Source organism: Syngnathus leptorhynchus, chromosome 18, assembly GCF_054491065.1.
Source record: "Syngnathus leptorhynchus isolate UIUO chromosome 18, UIUO_Slep, whole genome shotgun sequence".
Classification (NCBI taxonomy): domain Eukaryota; kingdom Metazoa; phylum Chordata; class Actinopteri; order Syngnathiformes; family Syngnathidae; genus Syngnathus; species Syngnathus leptorhynchus.
Window position 1 is genome coordinate 6,234,254 of NC_141212.1, and position 22,341 is coordinate 6,256,594.

The window sequence follows — 22,341 nt, forward strand, 5'->3', positions numbered from 1 at the left end:
CCGGCAATGCAAATATATTGTAATATCAAAACAAACACCAAGCAGAAACACACATGGCTGCCAAGTTTTCTCTACAAAGGAGCGAGGAAACTAATTTCTTACTTCACCAGAGATATTTTTTGTTTGTGTGAATTATCACCTGAAGTACAAGAAGCCTGTATTATTTAAAAAATTAAACAACAAAAATCCAAGTGACACTAGCTGCTTTGTTTTGGTTTTGATGTAAGAAATGTGAGTTTGGACTGAAACGTACCTTTTTGTTTGAAAGAGTCCAACGCAATTTTATTTCTGTTTCGAGACAAGAGTTTCTGTTTCGAGACAAGACAATGGTTTGTTGCTATGAATATTGTGAATTTAAGAAATTTAAACTGTTGAATGAATCAAAAACAAAATCAAGTGTTCATTTGTTATAAAGTGAAATGCAAAAATTTGCTAAAAGACAAAAACTGAACGAGACAGAAAGCTAATTGATACTGTAGTTGCTTACCTGTGTCCCCGATATGTACACTACTGTATCCTTCTCCTTTAAGACACAGTCTGTACTAATAGCTAATTCCCTAACTCCAGCTAATCCCCAATAAAATTCCTCAAGGCTACATTGTAGAAGTCATATAATGAAAAACAAAACAAACAAAAACCACAAAGACAGAGAATTTCGCACTTACAGTAGCTTGACTATGCATGCCCACGCACAACTGGAGCAAGTTGCATATTGTATAAAAACATCTACGGGAAAGTACATGAAAGCCAATTATGGGGATACATGTTTTGGATTTCATGAACCACCAACTACGTTGTTTTTTTTTATATTACCTTATTTAATGAATAAAGGGCAATACGAGAGACATTTTGAAGCCACAACAGCAATTCAAAAGGACTATTAAACAAGAATAAATATCTGGAACGGGCAGCAATAGCTGGTATTGTGTATCAGAATCTTCTATCAGTGTGCATGCAAATGTGTGAAAAAAACAAACTTCCTGCAACACTCACACAACATATGAGAACTCTTCTCACCCGACTTTGATATGTTTCATTTGTTCGGGTGGAAACGACACACAAAGTTGGCCTTGGCCATTTTGGCCAGTCCAAGTCGGATTGGCCGTGTGCACATCCCCAAGGGTTCCAGTTTGCTGGCCTCCCAAAATGATGCTGCGCACAAAAGCACAACGTAGTAACAGGATGAATCGGCGCTTCAAGCGTTTGCATTTGTTTTATTGCATGAATGGTAAGTAGTCTTGACGACGTCGATACTTTTACTTTCATCAAGCCTCTCCTGCTGCTGTCAGCATTGTATTCTCGTTAGAAGTTTAATTGTGGGCGTGTGTTTGGCTTTTTCTATGCGTTTGTTTGGCGACAATTCCAACACAAGGATAACCACGTCAGCAGGCGTTAAGTGAAGAATAACATCAGAAGATGAATATATACTGAATTTACGTGACATAAGCGGACACATATTTAAAGCAGTAAGACTCCAATGTTTGTCTAAATGTCTTTATACCATTGTGCAGTGTAACAAAAACGTGCTATCATCAAAGGTAATGTTATTGTTTTGGGAAAAAAAAAGCTCAAACCTAATTGAAATTGCTTTCTGAGGGGAAACCCATCATTGTGATAGAAACAATTCTCATCATATTTGAATTAAGATTGCGATCACTAACTCACTGTGGCTTTGCGGTTGCTTGAGAGGTCGCCACACGAAGGACGGTGACCATGCTGTCCTTTTCAGCTCTGTCTGCTGGGTCTCTGAAAGCGACATTGAAAGTGAGACACAGTCAGGGATGAGTGGCTAATCCTATTTTGTTATCTGTGCCCCCTCGTACGATGTGCCTCCATTCATACCAGTGTTATCGTTTCTCTGCAGGTAACTGAGGAAGGAAAATGGACCTCTGAATGCTGACAAGAGGTTACGAAAAAATTTTTTCAAACATTTAGATTTTCTGGAGCAAAGTTGAATCATAATTATCAAGCTCCACAGGGAAAAAAAAAAAAAAGAATATTAACCTTTGTGTTTCTCTGCAGCGGGATTTAAAGCTTCTGGGGAAATATGGCAGCCAATGGGCACTTCCTGGTCACCTCCAAAGGTGGTTTTATAACAAGCCTCTGGATCTGTGACACATATTTCCATGCTGCCGGTTTCATCAGAATCTAAATGGAAATATACATGAAACCATAATATTACAAAACTGTCAAAGCATCTTTTGTAATTGGTGACAAATTTAAGTTTTAAATTGTGACAAGAAAAAAACAAGGTTACTGTGTGTGTCGGACATCATCATTAAATATACAGAAAGTATAGAGTAACAATTTCAATTTTAATTTCAAATTGCATCCCAAGATCTAAAATGACGCTTAATTGAGACAGATCAGCTGTCATGTCATGTACAGTGTCGGTGACCTCTGTTAACCCCTTTGTTAGTAACCTCAAATCCTCATTCTATTTTATTCTATTTTATTTATTCCTCTTGTCATTTCTTTGATTTCCTTTGGCTCATCTCTTGTGGCATCTGCAGGCAAGGAATGGTGCACATGCTGGGCCCTTTAGGTAGTTGTATCTGACAGGCAAACAGCTGGACTATTCTTTCAAATCATGTCCTCTAATAACACAGTTATGTTGTCTTCCATCTCCAGCTGGAAGAGGTTTTGTCATGAGTTGCGGACTAATGTTAGGAATGGAATTTGATGTCGGATGACAGCTTCCTTCATAGCCAGTTGTGCATTCTGAAGGAAGGAACAAAAACTGACTCACTCAACTTCTCATTTTTGTCTTCATGCTGTCGTGGTCTGCTCTGGTTAGGAGAGTTAACTGTCGGATCAAAAGCTGGCTGTAATATCAGACATGGGAGGAAGATGTATTTCCAGTTCACAGACTATAACTGATGAAGGTAATTCTTCACCTGCGATGCTCTCACAGTTACAGCAATTCTCTTCAGCCTTCCTGACAGTTTTGCTCCAGACTGCGGGCTCGATTACTCTGTAAGGGTCTGCATCATTATCTGCTTCAGCAGAATCCGTGCTGATTCTCACAGACATATCACGGTCTCTTTCCTTCTCTGTTTCAGCTGCCGTCTCATCACGCTCTCCTCTTGCTCGTCCGAAGTTATGGAGGTTTTTGGTCCCGGTTGAAATGTATTTGACTGGTGTAGCATGACTAGAGATAAGTGACATCTCAGCACATTCAATGGGAGAGAGGATGTCGCTTGTTCCTTTATCGTTAGCTTGGTGATTTGTTTCTCTGTCACACACATCATGACTATCACACGTCCATTTTTCTTTTATCCTCGGCCAACATAACGGGAATATTCTTATCAGGTGAAGAGACAAATAATTGAAACTCCTCAATATGAGTGAGTGATTTCTCTCCCTCATCCTGCCTCGGTCCCTGTTTAAGATAGTATCAGTAAAATCCTCCTCCTTTTGATTACTTGCAAATGCAGTGCAAGCAGATTGGCTGCATGTACTCGCAATAATAGTGTCATATTGGTTGAAGTCACAAGAGATATTTATCCGATATCTGACTTCCACATCATTGGGCAATCCATTGTAAAAGGTAAACTGCAATCAACAGGAGGTTTGTCTTTAAGGGATTTATAGAGCAGTGTTTACATCTTTGTCACACAGGCGCCAATCAAATATTTTGTGTCCAGCAGGCCCATAGGACCCCGTGATGTTGGGGAGGAATGCTGATCCCAGTTAAAGTAAGCCATCATAAACTGCACTCCAACAATGTAATCAAATTGGGTTTTTCATCTGTTGGACTATGACGTTTTGTTTTGATTGACGATAGACTGACTGACGGACCGATGACGGAACTAATGAAGGATGTACGACCAGCAAAATTTGGTAAATTACCCACCTCTGGTGCCTGTACAGTCTTTCCTAGTTCTTTTGGGGGAGAGAAAACTTTCCATCTCTGGTTCAAGGCTCAATGATCCCTGCACTGTAAAATAAATTTTCTTCACAACTGAAACCTGTCAAAAAATAAATAGAAATGCTGATTATACTCTGTTACACATCAAATACAAAGTAAAAAAGATAGCAGTGCTGACCTGTCTTTCATTGATAGGTGAAAGGCAAATGTGTTGAACAGTAACAATACTGTTGAAAAGGATGAACTGTTTACATTTAAGTCTAACTATGAAGGTAGTTTTGCAGTTTTGGACTTGAATAAACAAAACTCATACTTGAGCAAATAAAAATTAAAACTGAAAATAAAGGTGTTGAACTTGAAACTTGAAAAAAATAAAAATGTACTCAAAATAAAAAGATTTTTTGAGTTGAAAATAGTTTTGATTTGTATTGGTAATTTTTTGGCTAAAGTATTTATTTATTTATTTTTCAAAATTTTAGGTCTTTTTTCACTTCAAAACTATGTTCAACTCAGAAAAAGTTGAAAATAGTTTTGCTTCTTTTTGGTAACTTTTTGGTAAATTTTTGGCTCAAATATTTATTTTGAGGTTTCACTTCTCTTTCACTGTTTTTCAAGATTTGAGTTCTTTTTTTCATTTGCAAAACTATTTTTATCTCGAAATATTTGTCAAGTTTCAAACTCAACACGTTCATTTTCAGTTTCAAGTTTTATTTGTTCAAGTACGAATTTTATTTTTTCAAGTACAAAACTTTGGACCATATCCATATCAAACAATCTACCATCACTACATATGAACAAAATAATAATAGCAGTAGTAGATAGTAGTAGTAATATTTAATATAGTTAGTTACTCACGCACTCAACTGACCTTTAAACCTGCCTCCCACAACAGGACGCCACTTTCCTCCTTGTTAGCATCTAGCTTGAAATGGCTTCACTGTCGAGAACCTTGATTGGCGCCAAAGTGCCTGTGAGAAATATGACGTCATTCTTGAGCCGATTTTGAAATAAACCGGTGTCATATTTGATGTTTGGCAAACAGTAAGCAATTATTTACGCACCGCAACATTTCGTGTATGCGTGAAAAGGCTGTTTTATGCTATTTCACGTCACGCGCAGTTTAGGGAACCATATGAGCACACACAGAGGAGATAAGCGCATCTCCCCCTCTCCCATTGCGTGTCTCTTGCTCAGTGCATCACGGCAGTGTGCATTTAGCAGCAGCATCCTACGCACCTCCACCGCTCACTATCAGTCTCAACATTACAATACTCAGCATTTAAAAGAAAAGAAAAGAAAAGAAAAGAAAAGAACGATAGAAAGAACTACAACAAAACAAGCTTGTGGCTCGACTAAGGACGTTTCTTTTCTTTTCTTTTTTTCGTCCTTGCAGTTTTGGACCTTTCCATACGTTAGATCGGACTTCCCTATTCGACTTTTCAGGTAAGGTATGTTGTTCCATTCTACATTAGTGTATTTATTTATTTATTTATTTATTTATTTATTTATTTATTTATTTATTTATTTATTTATTGACATGTTAATGTTTGAATGCATGATGCAATGTGGTACGTCATCCCTTCTGCTTCTTTGAGAGTAATTTTAGATGTTTATCCAGCAATGGGCTTTTAGGTCACAAAATGTACAATTGCGTGAGAATCTCTTGTCACGAGTTCGTCCTGCACTGTTCCGATTCAACTAAAGTGAAGAGCTTGACTACTTGTCCTGCATAATAACAATTCGTACATTCAATATAGCTCATCAAATCCAATGCAAGTTGCAACTCTGCGTGCGTGCGTGCTTGCGTTCGTGCGCGTGTGTGAGAGCGAGAAAGGAAGATGAACATGAAGTGTTTTCCATCACCTACATCTGCCCATCTGCCACTTTTTTTGCCAACCAATGCAGGTTGACCAAACCTCCTCATCTATTTCCATGATGATCACACTCTTGATCATTCTGCATGCTGACACGCACAGATATGCACATACTAAGACACGCCTATTATTAAACATATGTTTACAGTGCACCATCATCAATCTACATTGGCCAAGCTTATTTCCCTTCCCTGTCAGGGCTCCTTTTCAAGGTCATAAAGCGAATGATGGTAAGGGAGCCTGTATTATGTAATAGCCATCCCACAGCCTGACAGTGGTGATGGTCTTTCTGCACGTTGTGTTGTCTTGACATCCGCATACATGCTGACGACTGAGCGTCATTGATTCCCCCCCTTTTAGTCTATCCTCAAGTGTTAGGAGGACAAAAAAAAACTATTTAGTCTGGAGTCATTGTGCTCTTCTGCATTGCGCACTGACCTCCACTGGCACTTTTCTAAACTAAGATAGACATCGAATATTTCCCTTGAGGTGATAATAAAATGAAAATATCACCAAGCAAGATAAGAAGGTGTGTTCACTGGTTTTGCACATGCACACACTGAAGCATTCACTTCAGAAAGAAATGTTATGTTGCTTAAATATCTTTTTCATTCCTGAAGCAATTATATCATAACAATTACAACAAAGTGACAGCATCGCTCATTATAAAGCATTTAAATGGCCTCTTCCATACTATGCAACAAAGCAACAAGGAACTCGAATACACAACGTCTGTGATTCAGCCTGTATTGTGAATGAAGAGGAAAGTGTGTGCGTGCGTGTGTGCACATCAAAAATATGTATTCACTCATGCAGAAAGTCATGTCATTCCAAGGTTTATTTTAATGTGATGACTGACAAGAAGTAAAAAGACAAATAGAGTCATCAAAACAATGAACTGAGTTGACTGAACACTTCACCACGGTAAACAGTAGAAACTCTAAAATCTTTGGAATGAATGTGTTCCATGGTCAAATCGTCTTTATGAGATTTGCTTTGGATCGCTGATTATGTTTTGGGTGAAACTCAGTGTGAGGTCTATCTAGTATACTTTTGGTAATGTAGTAAAATAGCTCCACTGTAACACAGTGGGGTGGATGTACAGAACAGCTTGCTCAAGAGACACGCCCAGCATAGCGCAGCGCAGTGGTGCCAAATTCTCAAACATGCTAAAGGAGGCTTGACTCTGCATGAAAATCAAGATACATCTACGCTATCTACTAAAATAAAATCCTGCAATTCTGTAATTTAAGGTTGGATATTCTGTCCTTGTCCTTCCTTGTAAGCAATTAGTTTTCCATTAGATATCAGCGGTTGGACCTTTTGCACCCCAAGCAAGGGTCATACCACTAGACGAGCAAGCCACATATATAACTTGAGCAATAGTATATGTCCTATGTTGGTGGTATTTGTTGTAGCAGACCATTCTTTAGAGTCTACTAAGAGCTCACACACACATACACACACACACACCTATTCCCCCCGAAAAAATCTCATCTGTCTTCTGACAACTGCCGCCTGAAGGTTCTGCCCATCTAGTTTGACAACATATAACAGTCAAAACGCTGTTATATGTTCTGTTTACTCACTTTCACTTCTGCACCATAACTCAGGATTTTTTTTTAAGTGTCCTCTCAAGGTTGATATAATATAAGATGGGACTTCTGTGCTTCACTGCACAAGTGAATGCTCAATAGTGGTGATTAGGAAGTTCCTTTATTGGAACTTAGGTCAGTTTTTTTTCCATTGATAGTTTTTTTTATATCTTTGAGCATAATACATAAAAGCGGATTGTGTCAATTAATGGAGGGAGCGTGCAATTACGCCATTGAAAATACTCAAACATTTTTCATTCAAGTTTACAAGTCGACTCATAATGTAATACAAACACATCATATTTCTCATTTGAAAATGTATTTTACAGAGTAGCTAATGGTTTTGTCCAAAGTGAACAATGGAGTTATTTATTCATGAGAACATTATTTTCTAGGCGGCCATTTTATGCAACTGGAATTGACTGCATTATCACATCATTGCTGCCCAAATGAATCTATCAGCCATGTTATATTGTTTTTACACAAATACATGAGATTACCAATTTATTTTATGTAATTTTATCAAGAAAATGTCGTGCATCTCTCTGCATTGTTTTGTTGCAATCTGCTCCTTTTAAGATGTGAACAGAAATCCAAAAAGAATAGAGCCTTGATTAGCTCAAATGTCATGGCTGAAATAGCATCTTAGAATCCAATATCTAGTTTTGATGACAGTCAGTCATGGCTCGTGTTTATCTATAATTACAAGTCTACATAAAATGACACGACTTGTGAGCCTCGGTCTTGTCTGGGTGTTTCAATTGTTCAACATGATAGTAAGGGTGTAAATATCCTGCATATCACCAAATGGCTTCCATTTCTTGTGCAGATGGCTTTATTTTTGTTGTCACTGACGGGTTGCCATCTAACTCGCAGGGATTCCCATTATTGCTACACCATAATTACCACAACAAATCCCCACATCTAAGATTTCTACTCATTTGTGGATATTTTGGCAGAAAATGCAAGTTTAAATAATGAGTCTGGATGAAGTGATTTCATTGGTTCTGACTGGCTGCTTCTAAATATGAAAAAAAAACGAATAAAACTAGGATAAGCAGCTGATCAAACAAAGCAAGAAAAAGTATATGTCTCACTGCTGAACTTATTACTAAACACAAACACAGCCCAAGAAATTATTCAAACACATTCAGAGTTCTGTAGCAATCTCGGTTTTCATTACTAACGAATCACCACTGTATTTTTGTAATAAAGACATTTGTGTGTGTGTGTGTGTGTGTGTGTGTGTGTGTGTGTGTGTGTGTGTGTGTGTGTGTGTGTGTGTGTGTGTGTGTGTGTGTGTGTACGTGTGTATGTGTGTGCGAATGTGTGTGTGTTTGTGTGCAGGCAAAATGGGGAAACAGAACAGCAAGCTGACCCCCGAGGTGATGGAAGACCTGGTGAAGAATACAGAATTCAATGAACATGAGCTGAAGCAGTGGTACAAGGGTTTCCTGAAAGACTGTCCCACTGGACGTCTTAACCTAGAGGAGTTCCAGCAGCTCTATGTCAAGGTGAATCATATGATCACACATAGCAAGTTCATACTTGACGTATTCGATTTTTCATAGAAAACTTTTGCTCAAATGATTTCATCCCAAAATAGATGGTTGCCTTCTTCCAAGGTCCAAGAATAGAGAAAAATCAAAGGAGGAATTGATCCTGTGCACTCAAGCACACACACACACATTCATTGGACTGAACAAAAGCAGAGTTTCATCTCCAATTTTAAAATCATAATAGGAGCATTCTGTACTCAGTTGACCTTGGGGTCACATTTTAGCAATGACGTGTGATTGGTTGAAAACCACAAAGTGACTTAACAAAATTTATTAATTTTATAAATTTTGTTAATAAAATGTAAAATTAGTTAGTGAGTGAGTGAGTGAGTGAGCGAGCGAGCGAGTTAGTTAGTTAGTTAGTTAGTTAGTTAGTTAGTTAGTTAGTTAGTTAGTTAGTTAGTTAGTTAGTTAGTTAGTTAGTTTGTTTGTTTGTTTGTTTGTTTGTTTGTTTGTTTTACAGACAATAATCTGGTAAAAGTATAATTAGCTCATTATTAACTTAATTTAACTAAATTTAATGATTAACATTGCTGTGAGTAAAAATATATTATATATTAGATTTATTGTTCCACTCTTTTTACCACTCAGCATAAAGGACATTAATTGATGATATTTGATAACTATCGGTATGGTCCCATTTGCTGCTTCTGTATCTGGGCAGAAAACCAACAGGGATGCAGATATCAGATTGGCCTCTACTCACGTTAATGTTTGGCCTACTGTATCTCATTAAACAGCGGCTGTGAATTTATTCAATGACTTATTCATTTCATTTAGTCTTATAAACAGTGACAATTTCACAATTGAACTGACAAAAAAAAAAAACACCTCTCATACAAGTGAGAGAGTTTTTTGAGAAACATTATAACTTTTTGTAGGCTTCCTGCCTTTTAGAGAACTCAAATTTGTATGGAAAAATACCAGAAAGACACCATTTTAAAAAGTGAATTCAAGTACCGCATATTATAGTTTGATAAAATGTCATGCGTTTAATTGCTGTGTAATTGTATAGTTACTCTGAATACATTGGTGTATATATAATTTTTCTTTCATTTGTGTTTAATCCCATTGTGTATAATTCTTCAGAATTCAGATAGCAGCCTGCATTGTGAGCAGCGTAAGAATGAGCATTAATCTTTTATAACCGGTGCCAGGAAATGCCAGAGGGTGCTTCAGTTACATAAGACCCTCCTGCACGGGCACTGAGGTCACAAGTGCACTTCCTTTAAAATGCCAATGGAGTTCACGCATCAACTCCCAACCAGGAAAGAAAGAGACAATCTTTTGCGTCATGGCTCGGAAGCTTTCAATTGAAAAACCTCACCACATACACTATGTGAAATTTCCATTTCCGCTCATTGATTCGAATAACATTCTTCAGATTATTTAAAATAGAACAACTCAAAAATCAGAATTCACCCCATAGTTACAAACTAATAGAGGATGTATGTAAATATGAATATTACAACAACAACAACAAAAAGCACAGGCAGGTAAATTTGCACAAAATAGCCACGTTGGTTGGATGGAATATCCCATTATTGATGCAACCTATTGTGTTTCTAGGCAACAGGGAATCCATGATAGGGCTTTATTTAAATCCAGCAAGCTGATAAGTGGAAAAACAATGCTGTAACCTCACATTAACAGGACACATTGTTCCTGTGAAGAATGACTGTGTGCGTATGTATGTGGGGGGGGGGTGTAGTGTTGCTTGAAAACAGGAAACCAAGGGTCAAAAACAGGAAAAATATGAATGTGTGTGTGTGCATTATTTACTAGTTATTAACTCTGATGGAGTCATGCAACACAAGATCCAAAGAGAAAATGCAGCTCTTTTACAAAATCAGGCAAAAGAAAATGGATTTACAAGCAAGTGGCGACATTCCTCTTGATATGCTGTCTGAGCCATCCTGGGCGACTTTGTTCACACCCACATCGGCGCAAATTGCCCTTTTTTATTTTATTATTATTTGGTCATGAAAATAGGAAATATTTTGTTCAACAAGGAAGCCTTGCTGATACTGTTCAGCAGGAGAAGTAGTCTTACGAATGGATATTTGAATGGCTGGATAATATGCCACAAATGATTTCCATCTTAATTTATGTAAAAACATGTTGGTCAATAACACCAAAGGAAAAACTTTGACTTAGAATTCAAAATGAAGTTGGAAGTTATGCAGTGCTATTGTTGACACCACTGTAGCCAAAAGGGATGGCTGTCGAGTTGTGACATTTCATTCACTGAGGCTCTTATACGTCAGTGTGTGAAATTTCACATGCCAGATACATCAGCTCCTTTGTAAACCATTTGGAACAAGAGTTGGCCATGTTTCCTGAAACACTTGTCATGCTCAAAGATCATTAAGAAGATGTTGAGCAAGATGAGTATGGACAGCAGTACCTCAGAGAGGCATTTGTTTAACAATATGGTGAACCCAAATACCAAAACACAGATTTTGCAGTGGAACATAGCGGGGTGGAATCCATCTATATAATTTATTTATTCTTGGGTCAGCAAATGTGCTTTTTCTAGATTACTGTATTTGAAAAATGTTATTGCATTCATACATTGGCTAACATTTATTCATTTCAGGGTCACTAGGATGCTAAGGGTGCCATGTGAGATACAGATAGAGACTCATGTTCACACGTTGACACAGGCGATCCATCACACTCATCCATCGATCTAATTTCCACACATGAAAAACCCGCTTGGAGCCTGTTACAACCTACTATGGACTTGTCACCAGTCAGTCACAAGTCACATATAGAAACAACCCATTCACACTTACATTCACACCCATCTCAGCGAGAACCGAAAATGCTGCCCGATGAACTCAGACGAGTCAACCATGACTGTGATTCATTCACACTCATAGCATACAGGATTTTTAGACATTGCGCCTGTGAGATTTGAATGAAAGGAATAAGTTCAGAACATATATTTTATCTCGTTTCATAGGCAGTAATGTCAAATTCAAAATATCATTTCCAAAAAGGTCACATTTTCATTCTTTGAAAAATGGATGTTTTGATTAAGATGTAGATCGTTTTTTTTTTTTAAAGGTCATTTAAGAACCATGAAAAATGAGTTCTACATTCATCTTGTTTCCAGAACATCAGCAGTTCATTAACATCTTGCTCCAACTTTTCCCTCTTCACTCACTTGTATATCAAATTATATTTCCCTCCTATAGAAATTCCATTCTTGAAAAAAAACTATCATTGAGCTCAATATTTTGAGGCAAGAAACTTCTATAAAATGTGTTGTAAAATGTTACATTGCGGGAAACAAAACCTGTAATACCTTTAATATGCACGTCCAGCTCCCTCATGGGAACTTCATAACAAACAGCCTACCACATTATGAGTATCCCATAATGAAGGGAAATGTTAACACCACCGCAAGTGGTTAGAAACCACAGATGCTTTATTAGTGTTTTGCACTGCATCTGAGCACACTCTAGGGTTCATGAATATTTTAATTCTACTGTAATTGAATACTATAATTATTAAAATTGTTAAAGCAATAGGAAAATATGGAAGAAAAAGTATTTAAGATAATCTAACCTATAATACATTGGAACATGGAAATTAATTTATACAACAGTGGTTGCCTATTGTTCACGAAGGTCAATGGAGCAGTTAGTTTCACATCATATACTGTTAGTTTGGTTGTAATCTACAAAACAAAATCATTACCCATAAAAATCAACTGGCTAACCCAATTTAAATCAATTCGCTCATATACACATTTGGGTAATTGGTGAAACAGTGATTTGCTAATATAAGCAGAAAATACATGAAGGTAAAATATGACAATACTATGTAAAAAAATAGTCATTTTATGCATACACGCATGCAAAGACAGGACATGCTGTACATTATAATATGTACACTATTATGGATTTATGACATGTAAGAAAAATCCAGCTACATTATGGACATCCAGATAATCTAGAACAAGAGCTTGCGTGTCACTGTTGCATCACATCACACGCTTACGCATGGATTCTCAGTCTACCCTCTTTTGCTTCTGCTCTTCTCTGGCATTGTCTTTGTCCACGGATAAGCGTGAGATGGTTACAAGCTGATGATGAGTGTTTAAAAAAGGCCTTCTCACTTCACTCAAGCTGCTTGCGGATGAATGTTTCCAAGCAAACTGCGTCACAACAAGCGGAGAGTAAACCCTAGGTTCACCTACCAAACCTGGCAGCCAAGCAATGAGTCACACTCTGCTTGTTGCCCTGCTTGGTCGCCCATCTGTATCTGAATTAGAACACAGTCAGCACATAGGAGACAGGAAACGGCAACAGTGTGAATATTGCTCACATTCGTAATGTTGTCCTGTTGATAAATAGATCGCTAAAGTCAAAAAGAGAAACCTGTCGGCACAGTCAAATGTGCACACAAAATCCAACAAAATATTTTCTCCACTAGCTGGTAACTTGTGCGATTGTTGGAGTAGTGCATTATTGCTCATTAATTATGATAGTTAAAGAGTAGTGCCATAGTGCTCATTATCATTGATAGTTGAAGAGAAAGACAACCCCAAATATGTATTTACAATATTATGTTGGCTCTGCAGCCACGAATCTAACCATGGCATTCTGATTAATATTACAATTGTGGAGTATGAGTTAAGCAGCAATTTTTAGCGGTTTTTATCCATCTCAAGGGGCGGCCATTTTGCCACTTGCTGTTGACTGAAAATGAAATCACAATTGCAAGGTCTCAGGTCACAACCAATCACTACTGAGCTTCAGAAAACTGTTCGGCTGTGATTGGTTGTGACCTGAGACCTGGCAACTGTGATGTCATTTTAGGACACAGGTGTCAAACTCAAGGCCCGGGGGCCAGAGACGGACCGCCACATCATTTTATATTGCCCGCAAAGACAAATTGTGCATAAAATTCGTGTCATTACTAGAATTGCAAATTGTCTTCACTTTTAATAATATAAAATATATTTTTTAAAATATTTCACCAGTTTTTCTCATCTGATTTGAAAACAAGTTAATTGTTAGTTTGTTTTGTAGCTTTTACTGTATATAATATGAGGTGCTCATGCATTTATTTGTGTTGACAGTCATAATGGCCCTCTGAAAGAAGCTATGACTACAATGCGGCCCGCGAAAAAAATGAGTTTGACACCCCTGTTTTAGGACGACAGCGACTGACAAAATGGCCGCCCCCTGATATGGATAAAAACAGGCAGATTTTGCCTGTTTAATTCATATTCCACAAACAAAACATTAATCAGAATACTGTTTTGCAACAACGTGTGATACACAGAGCATATTATTACGAAGATCATTTGGGGGTTGAGTTTTCCACTTAAATGATGAGGAAATTGGTGTGTGTGTTTGCACGTACGTTTGTTTGCGTGTGCAGGTTTGTGTAGAGCCCCTGAAGCCTTGAAATCAAGCAGTGGCAACATAGCAGCATGCTAGCTGAGTTTCAGCCTCTGCTTTACGTGTCACTGAGGGTTTATGTAAGCTGGAACACAGACTTCTCACGCAGACCCGCTCAAACACACACATTCACAGAGTGTAAATACCCCCGCGATGGATTATGCATATACTGTATTCCCACGCTCGGTCCCTCCCGAGCCTATGAGCCAGTGACAAAAGTGGTCTGAGATGGCTTTATGTGTGCCGAAAGGTATTTTTAATGCTGATTTAAAAAATGTCTATTGGAGATATTTGTGTTTTATAAGAAAACCTGACATGCTAGAAAAAAAATTTGAATGAATGAATCTAGAAAAGTAAAAAGAAAAATCTGTTATTCAAACATTTCAATATGATTTGATATGATGATTGCTCACTTGTAATAACACTTCAAAAGAAAAGTTTTTTATTTATTGTGGTTATAATTTGCTGTTGTTTAGAACTGTGCTATATTATACAGTATGGTGTTTAATTATTTTATCCCTCTTCTAAATAATATAACCAACCATAACATCAGTATTGGAATTTTTGATGAACCCGTCAGTATTTCATGGATGTAGAGAAAGAGAACCCTTACATAGTTCCAGTTCATGAATTCACCTATTTGCAGAATTAGGTTGAATTGAATTAAGGAGCTTCATTATTTTTGGACAAAAGGAGAGCTTGTGGTATCTATAAGTTGGAGTTTTAAGTTTTTCCTTGCCCTCCTGGGAGTTTAAGATCAGGGGAGTTTTGAGAATATTTGTCAATTTTCGCACGTCCTGAGTGTCGTTAGTCACCTAAATGTTGAACAGAGGCTGTGATGTACCGAAGTCATATTCCTTGTTTGGCATGCTCAAACATGGCGAATAAAAATTTTTGAATCTTGAATCTTATTTGCTGGATATTCAGTTATGTGCGGATTTTTGCTATTCGTGGCAATGATTGGTTATTCCCGGCTGGAGCATTGAGACTTTAGTCTTAAATGTCTTGAAAGTGGCTCTGCATCTTCTCCCAGTCTAATTGGTCATGTGATTGGCAGGAAAACACAGTGTTGGTGGGCATTTAATGAGTAAATTACCCTCAAGGGATGTGGATAGAATTATTGATGAGGCTGAATCGAATTCAATCCAATTAAATTTTGTTATGAGGCACAAATTCAAAATCATTATTTTCCCTTTTCCAAATAGAGGACCACAAATGTCACATATTCTTTTCATTCCACTTTTAATAAGACTCTGTATTTCCACAGATTAATTTAATTAGTGATCAAATTCAAACAGGAGAGGAATTGCAACATCAAACAATATAATGAGTGAGGGAATTTTAATCGCTTCAAATTGGAGATTTTTTTTTTCATCTACTGTATTTAGAATTTGGCTCCATTCGATCCTTTTTACTTTCCAGATAACGGCTGTCGAATATAATCCAGTTACATGCAATCTGCAACTCCCCAAACTGCAACGTAGAATAACAAAAATATCCCCATTTGAAATCCTGACCCTTTGCAAGCTCATCACTGAAAGCTTTTAAGCTGCAAGATGTCTGTCCAGCTTAGCTCTTATCTAAAGAGCACCAAGCAAAACACAAATGTGGATCTGGGGGGGGGGGGGTTGCTGCTAAGGGGGTTATTTTCAACCCAAACTTGTTAAATCCTTTTCTCACTTCCTGATGAGCTTCTTTGTGCTTTTTCACCATGTGTGTATGTGCTCCATCACCAACTGAATTATGCATCTGTTCTTCCATGTTACATTCAGTCTGTGAGAAATGGCTTTCAGTGAAGTGCGACTTGTCAAGTGTCTCCTTTCCCTTCTCTGCCAATCAAAAGTGTTTGGATGAGCACCAGTGCCAGCTTGCAGTCTGATTAGAGAGGCTTTAATGTTCTGCTTCACAACAGTGTGTGTACGTGTTTTTACGTGTGCGTTCGCCATCCTGGCCCGTGCCAGGCTCAAATTATCCACTGATGTTAGCTCTCAGCTGTGTCTGTATAAACTCTGACATTCAACTTGGAAACCCGACCTCATCACACAATCGTGAAACCTAACCACGGAATGGGAATGAGACTTAGCAGAGGGCAACACGGAGCGGATAAATACAAAGAATACTAAAGTTTAATAAGAAGCATGGCTAACTGGGAGTTTTATCGAACTACATTGTTTTGACTTTTTAGGCCATTTTTTTAATATCAATAATGCAAAATACAGTCTCGTGAATTATCCCAGTAGTTGATTAAGGAAATGTGATCAAGTGCTCATCGCCCTAGTTAAAGAAATTCCTGCTGCCACTTTAAACTTATAAGAGTCAAAGTACTGCAGTCACGGAAATCTTAGTCCCCCCCGCCTCATCCATCTGTCCCACTTTCTTTCCTCCATTTCGCTATGATTTTACATAACACAATGTGTTTCATAACTTTGCAGCTTCTTAAGAGGCTGCGGTTGCTTCCTCTTCTCTCCTTCATTGCTTCATTTGCTTTTGTCCTCACGCCAACTCAACCCCATATGTCTCCTGCTGTTCCCCTCTTCCAGGGTATGGCAGCCCAACGAAAAGGCAGGTCCTTAATGTGTTGTGTGGAAAGTGTAAAACAATCACTGACCTCTTCATTGGGGTCTTCACAAATCAGTGTGTTGCCTTCTAAATCTATTAAGAGGTCATACAAACATGCTTGATGTTCACTGTTTTCCTTTGAATTGTTGAATTTGTTAGTACGTTAAAACGAGATTCACTTTTTTCCTCCCCCCTGTAGTTTTTCCCTTATGGTGACGCATCCAAGTTCGCCCAGCACGCTTTTCGGACCTTTGACAAAAATAGCGATGGCACCATCGACTTCAGAGAGTTCATCTGTGCGTTGTCCATCACATCACGAGGTAGCTTTGAGCAGAAGCTTAATTGGGCCTTCAACATGTATGACCTGGATGGAGATGGCAAGATAACACGGGTGGAGATGCTGGAGATCATCGAGGTAGGGATTTGCATATTGATCATTTACATGCCTGATTTCATAAAATTTAAAATGAGGGTATAAAAAAAGTGATCGGAATATGTGGGCTTCTCTGGTTTACGACTTTCTCGACCAAGTTGTGACGTAAATATGTCATCAGGCGGTTGCCCACACAAATATACTGCAAAACAAGTCATCTTCCTCAGTTTTGTTCTTTGTCATGAAGACATTGTGTGAAACTATGGAGTCACTGACAATGAGACACCAAGGCAAAAGATAAACTAGGGAGCCAGTCGGTATGACTCATCATATTCGCCTGCTGGATATCTTGGATCTTGAAGGCCAATTCACACATTTCCTTCAAGCCTGGGGCTTTTTGTCTGTGAGCTCCAAAACCAGGCAAGTGGAAAATCAGGCAAGAATGAAGCATTTTCATTGTCCTCGTCCGCCCTCTAGTGGGAGGAGGTGTAACAGCTGTTGTTCATGGTGCACAGCAAGTAACAAAAGAGGCATTCTACACTAAAGATGGGCAACTTATATGATGGAGAGGAGCCACAATTTGTCATCAGTAAAAAATAGGAACACAAAATTCCTGATCAGATGTATGACAAAAATGATTTTTTAAATAAGGACAATATGCCCAAAGCTGATGGTTATTAGACTGGATCAATTCACAAACAATTCTCCATTAATGGTGAATATCTTGCTCCTCTAAATCTGTTGACATCATCAGTAATCTTTTTTTGTTCTTCCGCCTTCCAAGTTCTGCTCTTCTCTTTCCATCCTTGCAGGCAATCTACAAAATGGTGGGCACGGTGATCATGATGAAAATGAACGAGGACGGGCTGACGCCCGAGCAGCGTGTGGACAAGATCTTTTCCAAGATGGATAAGAACAACGACGACCAGATCTCGCTGGAGGAATTCAAAGAGGCGGCCAAAAGTGACCCCTCCATTGTATTACTCCTGCAGTGCGACCTCCAGAAATAAGATGAAGGGCGAGCGGAGCAAGCCCAACAAGACGCCACCGCCGCTGCCGCCACGGACTGCACAGAAAGAATTTCATGTTCCATTCAGTTTGCAGCTATTTCCACTGAACAAATAACAGAAAAAAAAATGCTTGGACAACCTTTCAATGGATCTTGCTTCTTGTGTTTGAAACACTTGTGTGCATGAGAATGTTATTTGCTTTAACAAAACATAAACACACACACACAGTGACAGACACAGACACACGTACATATACACGACAGTATGCCACTGTATAATAATGCCACGCACAAATAATATATAAAGATATATAAATATATATTTCAATTATTTAAAAATCAAATGCCAAAATGTGAAGTGTGCAATGTTTTTTGTTTTTTTTTCATTTTATCGGAGCATCAATGACGTGCTACACTGGATTTTCCGCTATATTCTATTTGTTGTTCCACTGATGCTAGCTGTGTGTGTTTACTTAAATCAACCAAACCAAATTCCTATATGGTTATGCATCTGCCTCTATCTGTCAAATATTAGCTCTAGATAATACAACAGACAAGTGGTTTGTCTGGCGTTTCCTTCTCAAACATGCTTGTACTGTCATTTAACAGAAATACAAAAAAAAAAAAAATTAAAAATGTAAACGTAGATATTTTTGCATGCCTTTAGGTTCTGCCTTAAAACGCTTATAACATTTTTGCATCCTGCTGTTAGAGGACAAGAAAGCCTTATCAAATCTGATAGCTGTAAGGAAAAGATTTCTTTTTGAATGAAAATTGTGGGATGCCATTTTTTTTCTCCCTGACTGCTTATACTGTGGCCGTGTGTCATTGTCGCTGTAGTAACCCTCAACCCCAGACTTTGAGCATTACACACCATCATTAGAAAATTGCACGCCGTTGATTTGAGCCGATTTGAAGGGACAAATTTAGAACATAGTGTGAGTTCCCCTAAAACATCCCTGATTAAGGATCAATCAATCAATTGGGTTTTTTAATATTGCATTTAGATGGTAGGAATTACAAATGAGTGTTTTTCAACACAATAAATTCCAGACTGATTTTTGCAGGTTGCATATCAGTATAAATATGGAAATTGAGTAGAAAAGAATTAGGCCTGCGTTTCAACTATTTATTTCTTTGTCAAAGAGTACGTTCATTGAAACAGAAGAGGACAGCCCTTCTAGTAGAGTCTCGTTAAACAATTTACCCGCTCAGCCTTTTTGTACTTTTTTAATATATGGCGCTCATTGTATGAATGCAAAGTGTCACGAAGGTCTGTGGAAGCGTGGGGGCCTTCCCCAGAGAACCCATCTTTAACTTTCGGTAAATAAGTCTACCCTACCCATTTTACACTTATTTCAACACAGCCTAGTGTTTCATTAGCAATTGTGTTCTAATATTTACCAGTATTCCTCAGTAGTGTAGCTTGTCCTCATCATTTAAAACTCTACCACAGACCTTTTTGATTTTTTCTGGGGGAGGGGGGGAGCATTTCTAACTACATGTCTGTTGTTGCGAAGCTCAAGATGCCAAATGTAAGCAAAAGGCAACTGTGTACAAGAATTCTTTTGTAGCATGTATTGTGTTCCTGATGACATGGCTGCACTACACCCTGTGTTGTGATTTAATCTAATAAAAGGAACTCTATGGGCTGTTTTACCTCTCTTGTTCCAACACAGACAGAAAGACACTCAGACGGCAAATATTAATCAGGCATTATCTGTTTCTAAATGACGTTTTGAGGCTGATTTAAACCAAACTGACTTGACTTTTTCCCGAACACATCAGGTTTTAGGTCTTTTTTTTGTTGGTAAGTTTGCCCAATTAAAAATTGAATGATTTTACTGTACGTTTTGATTTGGCGCTATGACGTTTCAGAAATATTACACCTGGTGCTGAACTCAAAAGTTTAAACCTAAATGTAATGTTGGGGCCCACGAGTTTCTCCCAACACACCAAAATATGTATTTTAGGTTTATTGAAGACTCTAAATTGTTCATAGGTGTTCGTCTACACCCCGATGCGTGTGGTTAATAAAACGGTAATTTTTTCCACTCTAAAATATGTTCCAATAAAGGAGTCAATTTTGAGAAAGAACTTTTATTTTACATACAGTGCAACATAATATCGGTCAAAGCTAATTTAAAGTCAATGATCGCTAAAAAAAGAAGAGGAAACATTAATTTCATGGTCAGATTGTTACAAAAAAAATCTAAATACAGGTTAAAACCAAGTCTAAGGAAGCAAAACAGCATTCCTGCACTTTATTTCCAATGTAATAATTTTAACCACTGCATAAAAATAACCCCTCATATTAACAGAACACAAATAAAAAAAAATAGATGTCCATGGTTATAAATGTGAAAGTACTTGACACAAATTGCAAGGAAAACAAGAAAAAAGAAGGAGACATTTTATGAATTCTACTTTGGGGGATCTGTGTTGATGCCATATTTTTCTTTTAGGAGCTTCAACTGTTCCTCTTTCTTTTTTGTGTCCATTTTCTGGAATGCCTGTAAAAATCCCACATGACAAAAAAAATTATATAGTCATGTAAGTTAAGATTTAAATACATGCTACAAAGTTAGAAAACAGCAACATCAGAATTGTAAATCTAAGAAATTAAATTATGCTGATTTACAAAATGGAAAAAGGAAAAGGCATGCACATACCCTGTTTGCGTTGTAGTACAGAACAACCAAGTAGCGGTTGCAGACATTGAAGCCTGACAGATGATCGCAAGCATTTTTGGCATCGAAAATATCTTCATAAACCACATAGGCTGTTCCTCTTGTTTCCGGTGTGTTACCTCTGAAAGCAAGCAAAGCACGCTCAATGAATTCAAGCTGATAGATATTCTTTCTCAAGCTTCTTTCCAGGATGTCAGAGCAGCCTCACAGTGGTTCTGTTTGGATGAGAACTACCCTCTCATCTCATAGATCTTTTACTCTTGTCTTTGTTTCCGGAAAATCCCAAGTATTGTTGCTGAGATTTGAACTGCAGAAATTTGAGGTTCATGCTAACAACTTCTTCACCATGCTATACTAAGACATATCTGCTCTATTTGCATGTTGAATGTCACTGACTGACAAATACTTGAAATACTTACGTTCTGATTTGCCGTATTGGTCCATATTTTCCAAAGATATCATACATTTCCTCCCCTGTGATCTTATAGGGAAGGTTCCTAATGTAAAGGATTCTGTTGACCTCTGGAGGCAGTCGTATCTGTAGATTGACATTCACAGAATAACATTAGAAGATCAGTCATCCATCCATGGTCCTCATTTGGGTCACAGGTGCGTTCAAGGTCACAGGGCGGATATAAACATGCTAACCATTTGGTCACAGTGGTTCTATGAAATCAACGTACATATTACAAACATTCCAGTGACGTGATGCTAAATGTGTTAAGGAAGACATTTCAATTGGTTAGAGTGCTGAGGGGCAAAATAAGAACCAATGACTCACATTAGATAAAACTGTGAGGAAAAATGAATTTAGTGAGGTAAAATTACCGATTGGTAGGCTCCATTATGAATGCGTTGGTGGGCTATCTAATTAGCAAACAACGGTGTACTACACATTGAGTTACAGTGTGAAATATTTACCTCAAACGATATTAACAAAAACATGAAGTAAACACTTACATTCGCACGTTTCGCTGCTTGCATAGCCATGTTGACTAGGTTTCCTTGTTTTAGTGGGAGAGATTGAAAATGTTAGCTAACACTAGCGTGTGTACGCCGTCAACTCAAGATTGGAGCGTCGCCTGTTGATGACACACTTCCTGTATCGTATTTGAGTTTGCCTGCCCCCTACAGGGCAAATGAAAATGACGCTAGTTTATTAGTTGCGCCCAGTTTTTATGTCTAGGACCTAGAGTTGTTCACATCTGCCTGAGTGGCTTATATTTGGTTATTTTGTCATTTAAAAAATAAAGACAATTGGGAGAATGAAATTTGTTTTATAACTGTTTATTTGGATGAAATTGTAGTTAAAAAAATTTCCGAAAAAACCACTGGCCCCCGGGCCCCTTCACTTTATCAAATCTGGCCCTCCTTGCAAAAAGTTTGGACAC

General features: G+C 37.9%; 3 protein-coding genes and 1 pseudogene across 3 annotated transcripts; 1 reads left to right on the plus strand and 3 right to left on the minus strand.

Moving 5' to 3' along the window:
* Positions 1-275: 275 nt before the first annotated feature.
* Positions 276-4,770, minus strand: LOC147042625 (uncharacterized). Its single transcript, XM_085937342.1, has 5 exons — positions 4,740-4,770; positions 3,857-3,940; positions 2,005-2,148; positions 1,666-1,746; positions 276-1,152 (listed from the first exon to the last, which is right to left on the minus strand). The coding sequence occupies exons 2-5, from the start codon at positions 3,909-3,911 to the stop codon at positions 1,034-1,036; spliced, it is 399 nt and encodes a 132-aa protein (XP_085793468.1). The 5' UTR covers positions 3,912-3,940; positions 4,740-4,770; the 3' UTR covers positions 276-1,033.
* LOC147042626 (uncharacterized) lies at positions 2,443-3,584 on the minus strand (annotated as a pseudogene).
* A 41-nt stretch (positions 4,771-4,811) lies between the features above and the next one.
* On the plus strand, positions 4,812-19,765 carry LOC147042627 (visinin-like protein 1). Its single transcript, XM_085937341.1, has 5 exons — positions 4,812-4,912; positions 5,265-5,314; positions 8,688-8,854; positions 17,078-17,293; positions 18,064-19,765. Exons 1-5 carry the CDS (start codon positions 4,899-4,901, stop codon positions 18,259-18,261), a joined length of 645 nt encoding a protein of 214 aa, XP_085793467.1. The 5' UTR covers positions 4,812-4,898; the 3' UTR covers positions 18,262-19,765.
* A 579-nt stretch (positions 19,766-20,344) lies between these two features.
* On the minus strand, positions 20,345-22,078 carry sf3b6 (splicing factor 3b, subunit 6). Its single transcript, XM_085937717.1, has 4 exons — positions 21,911-22,078; positions 21,370-21,488; positions 20,933-21,071; positions 20,345-20,773 (listed from the first exon to the last, which is right to left on the minus strand). Exons 1-4 carry the CDS (start codon positions 21,938-21,940, stop codon positions 20,684-20,686), a joined length of 378 nt encoding a protein of 125 aa, XP_085793843.1. The 5' UTR covers positions 21,941-22,078; the 3' UTR covers positions 20,345-20,683.
* Positions 22,079-22,341: the final 263 nt, after the last annotated feature.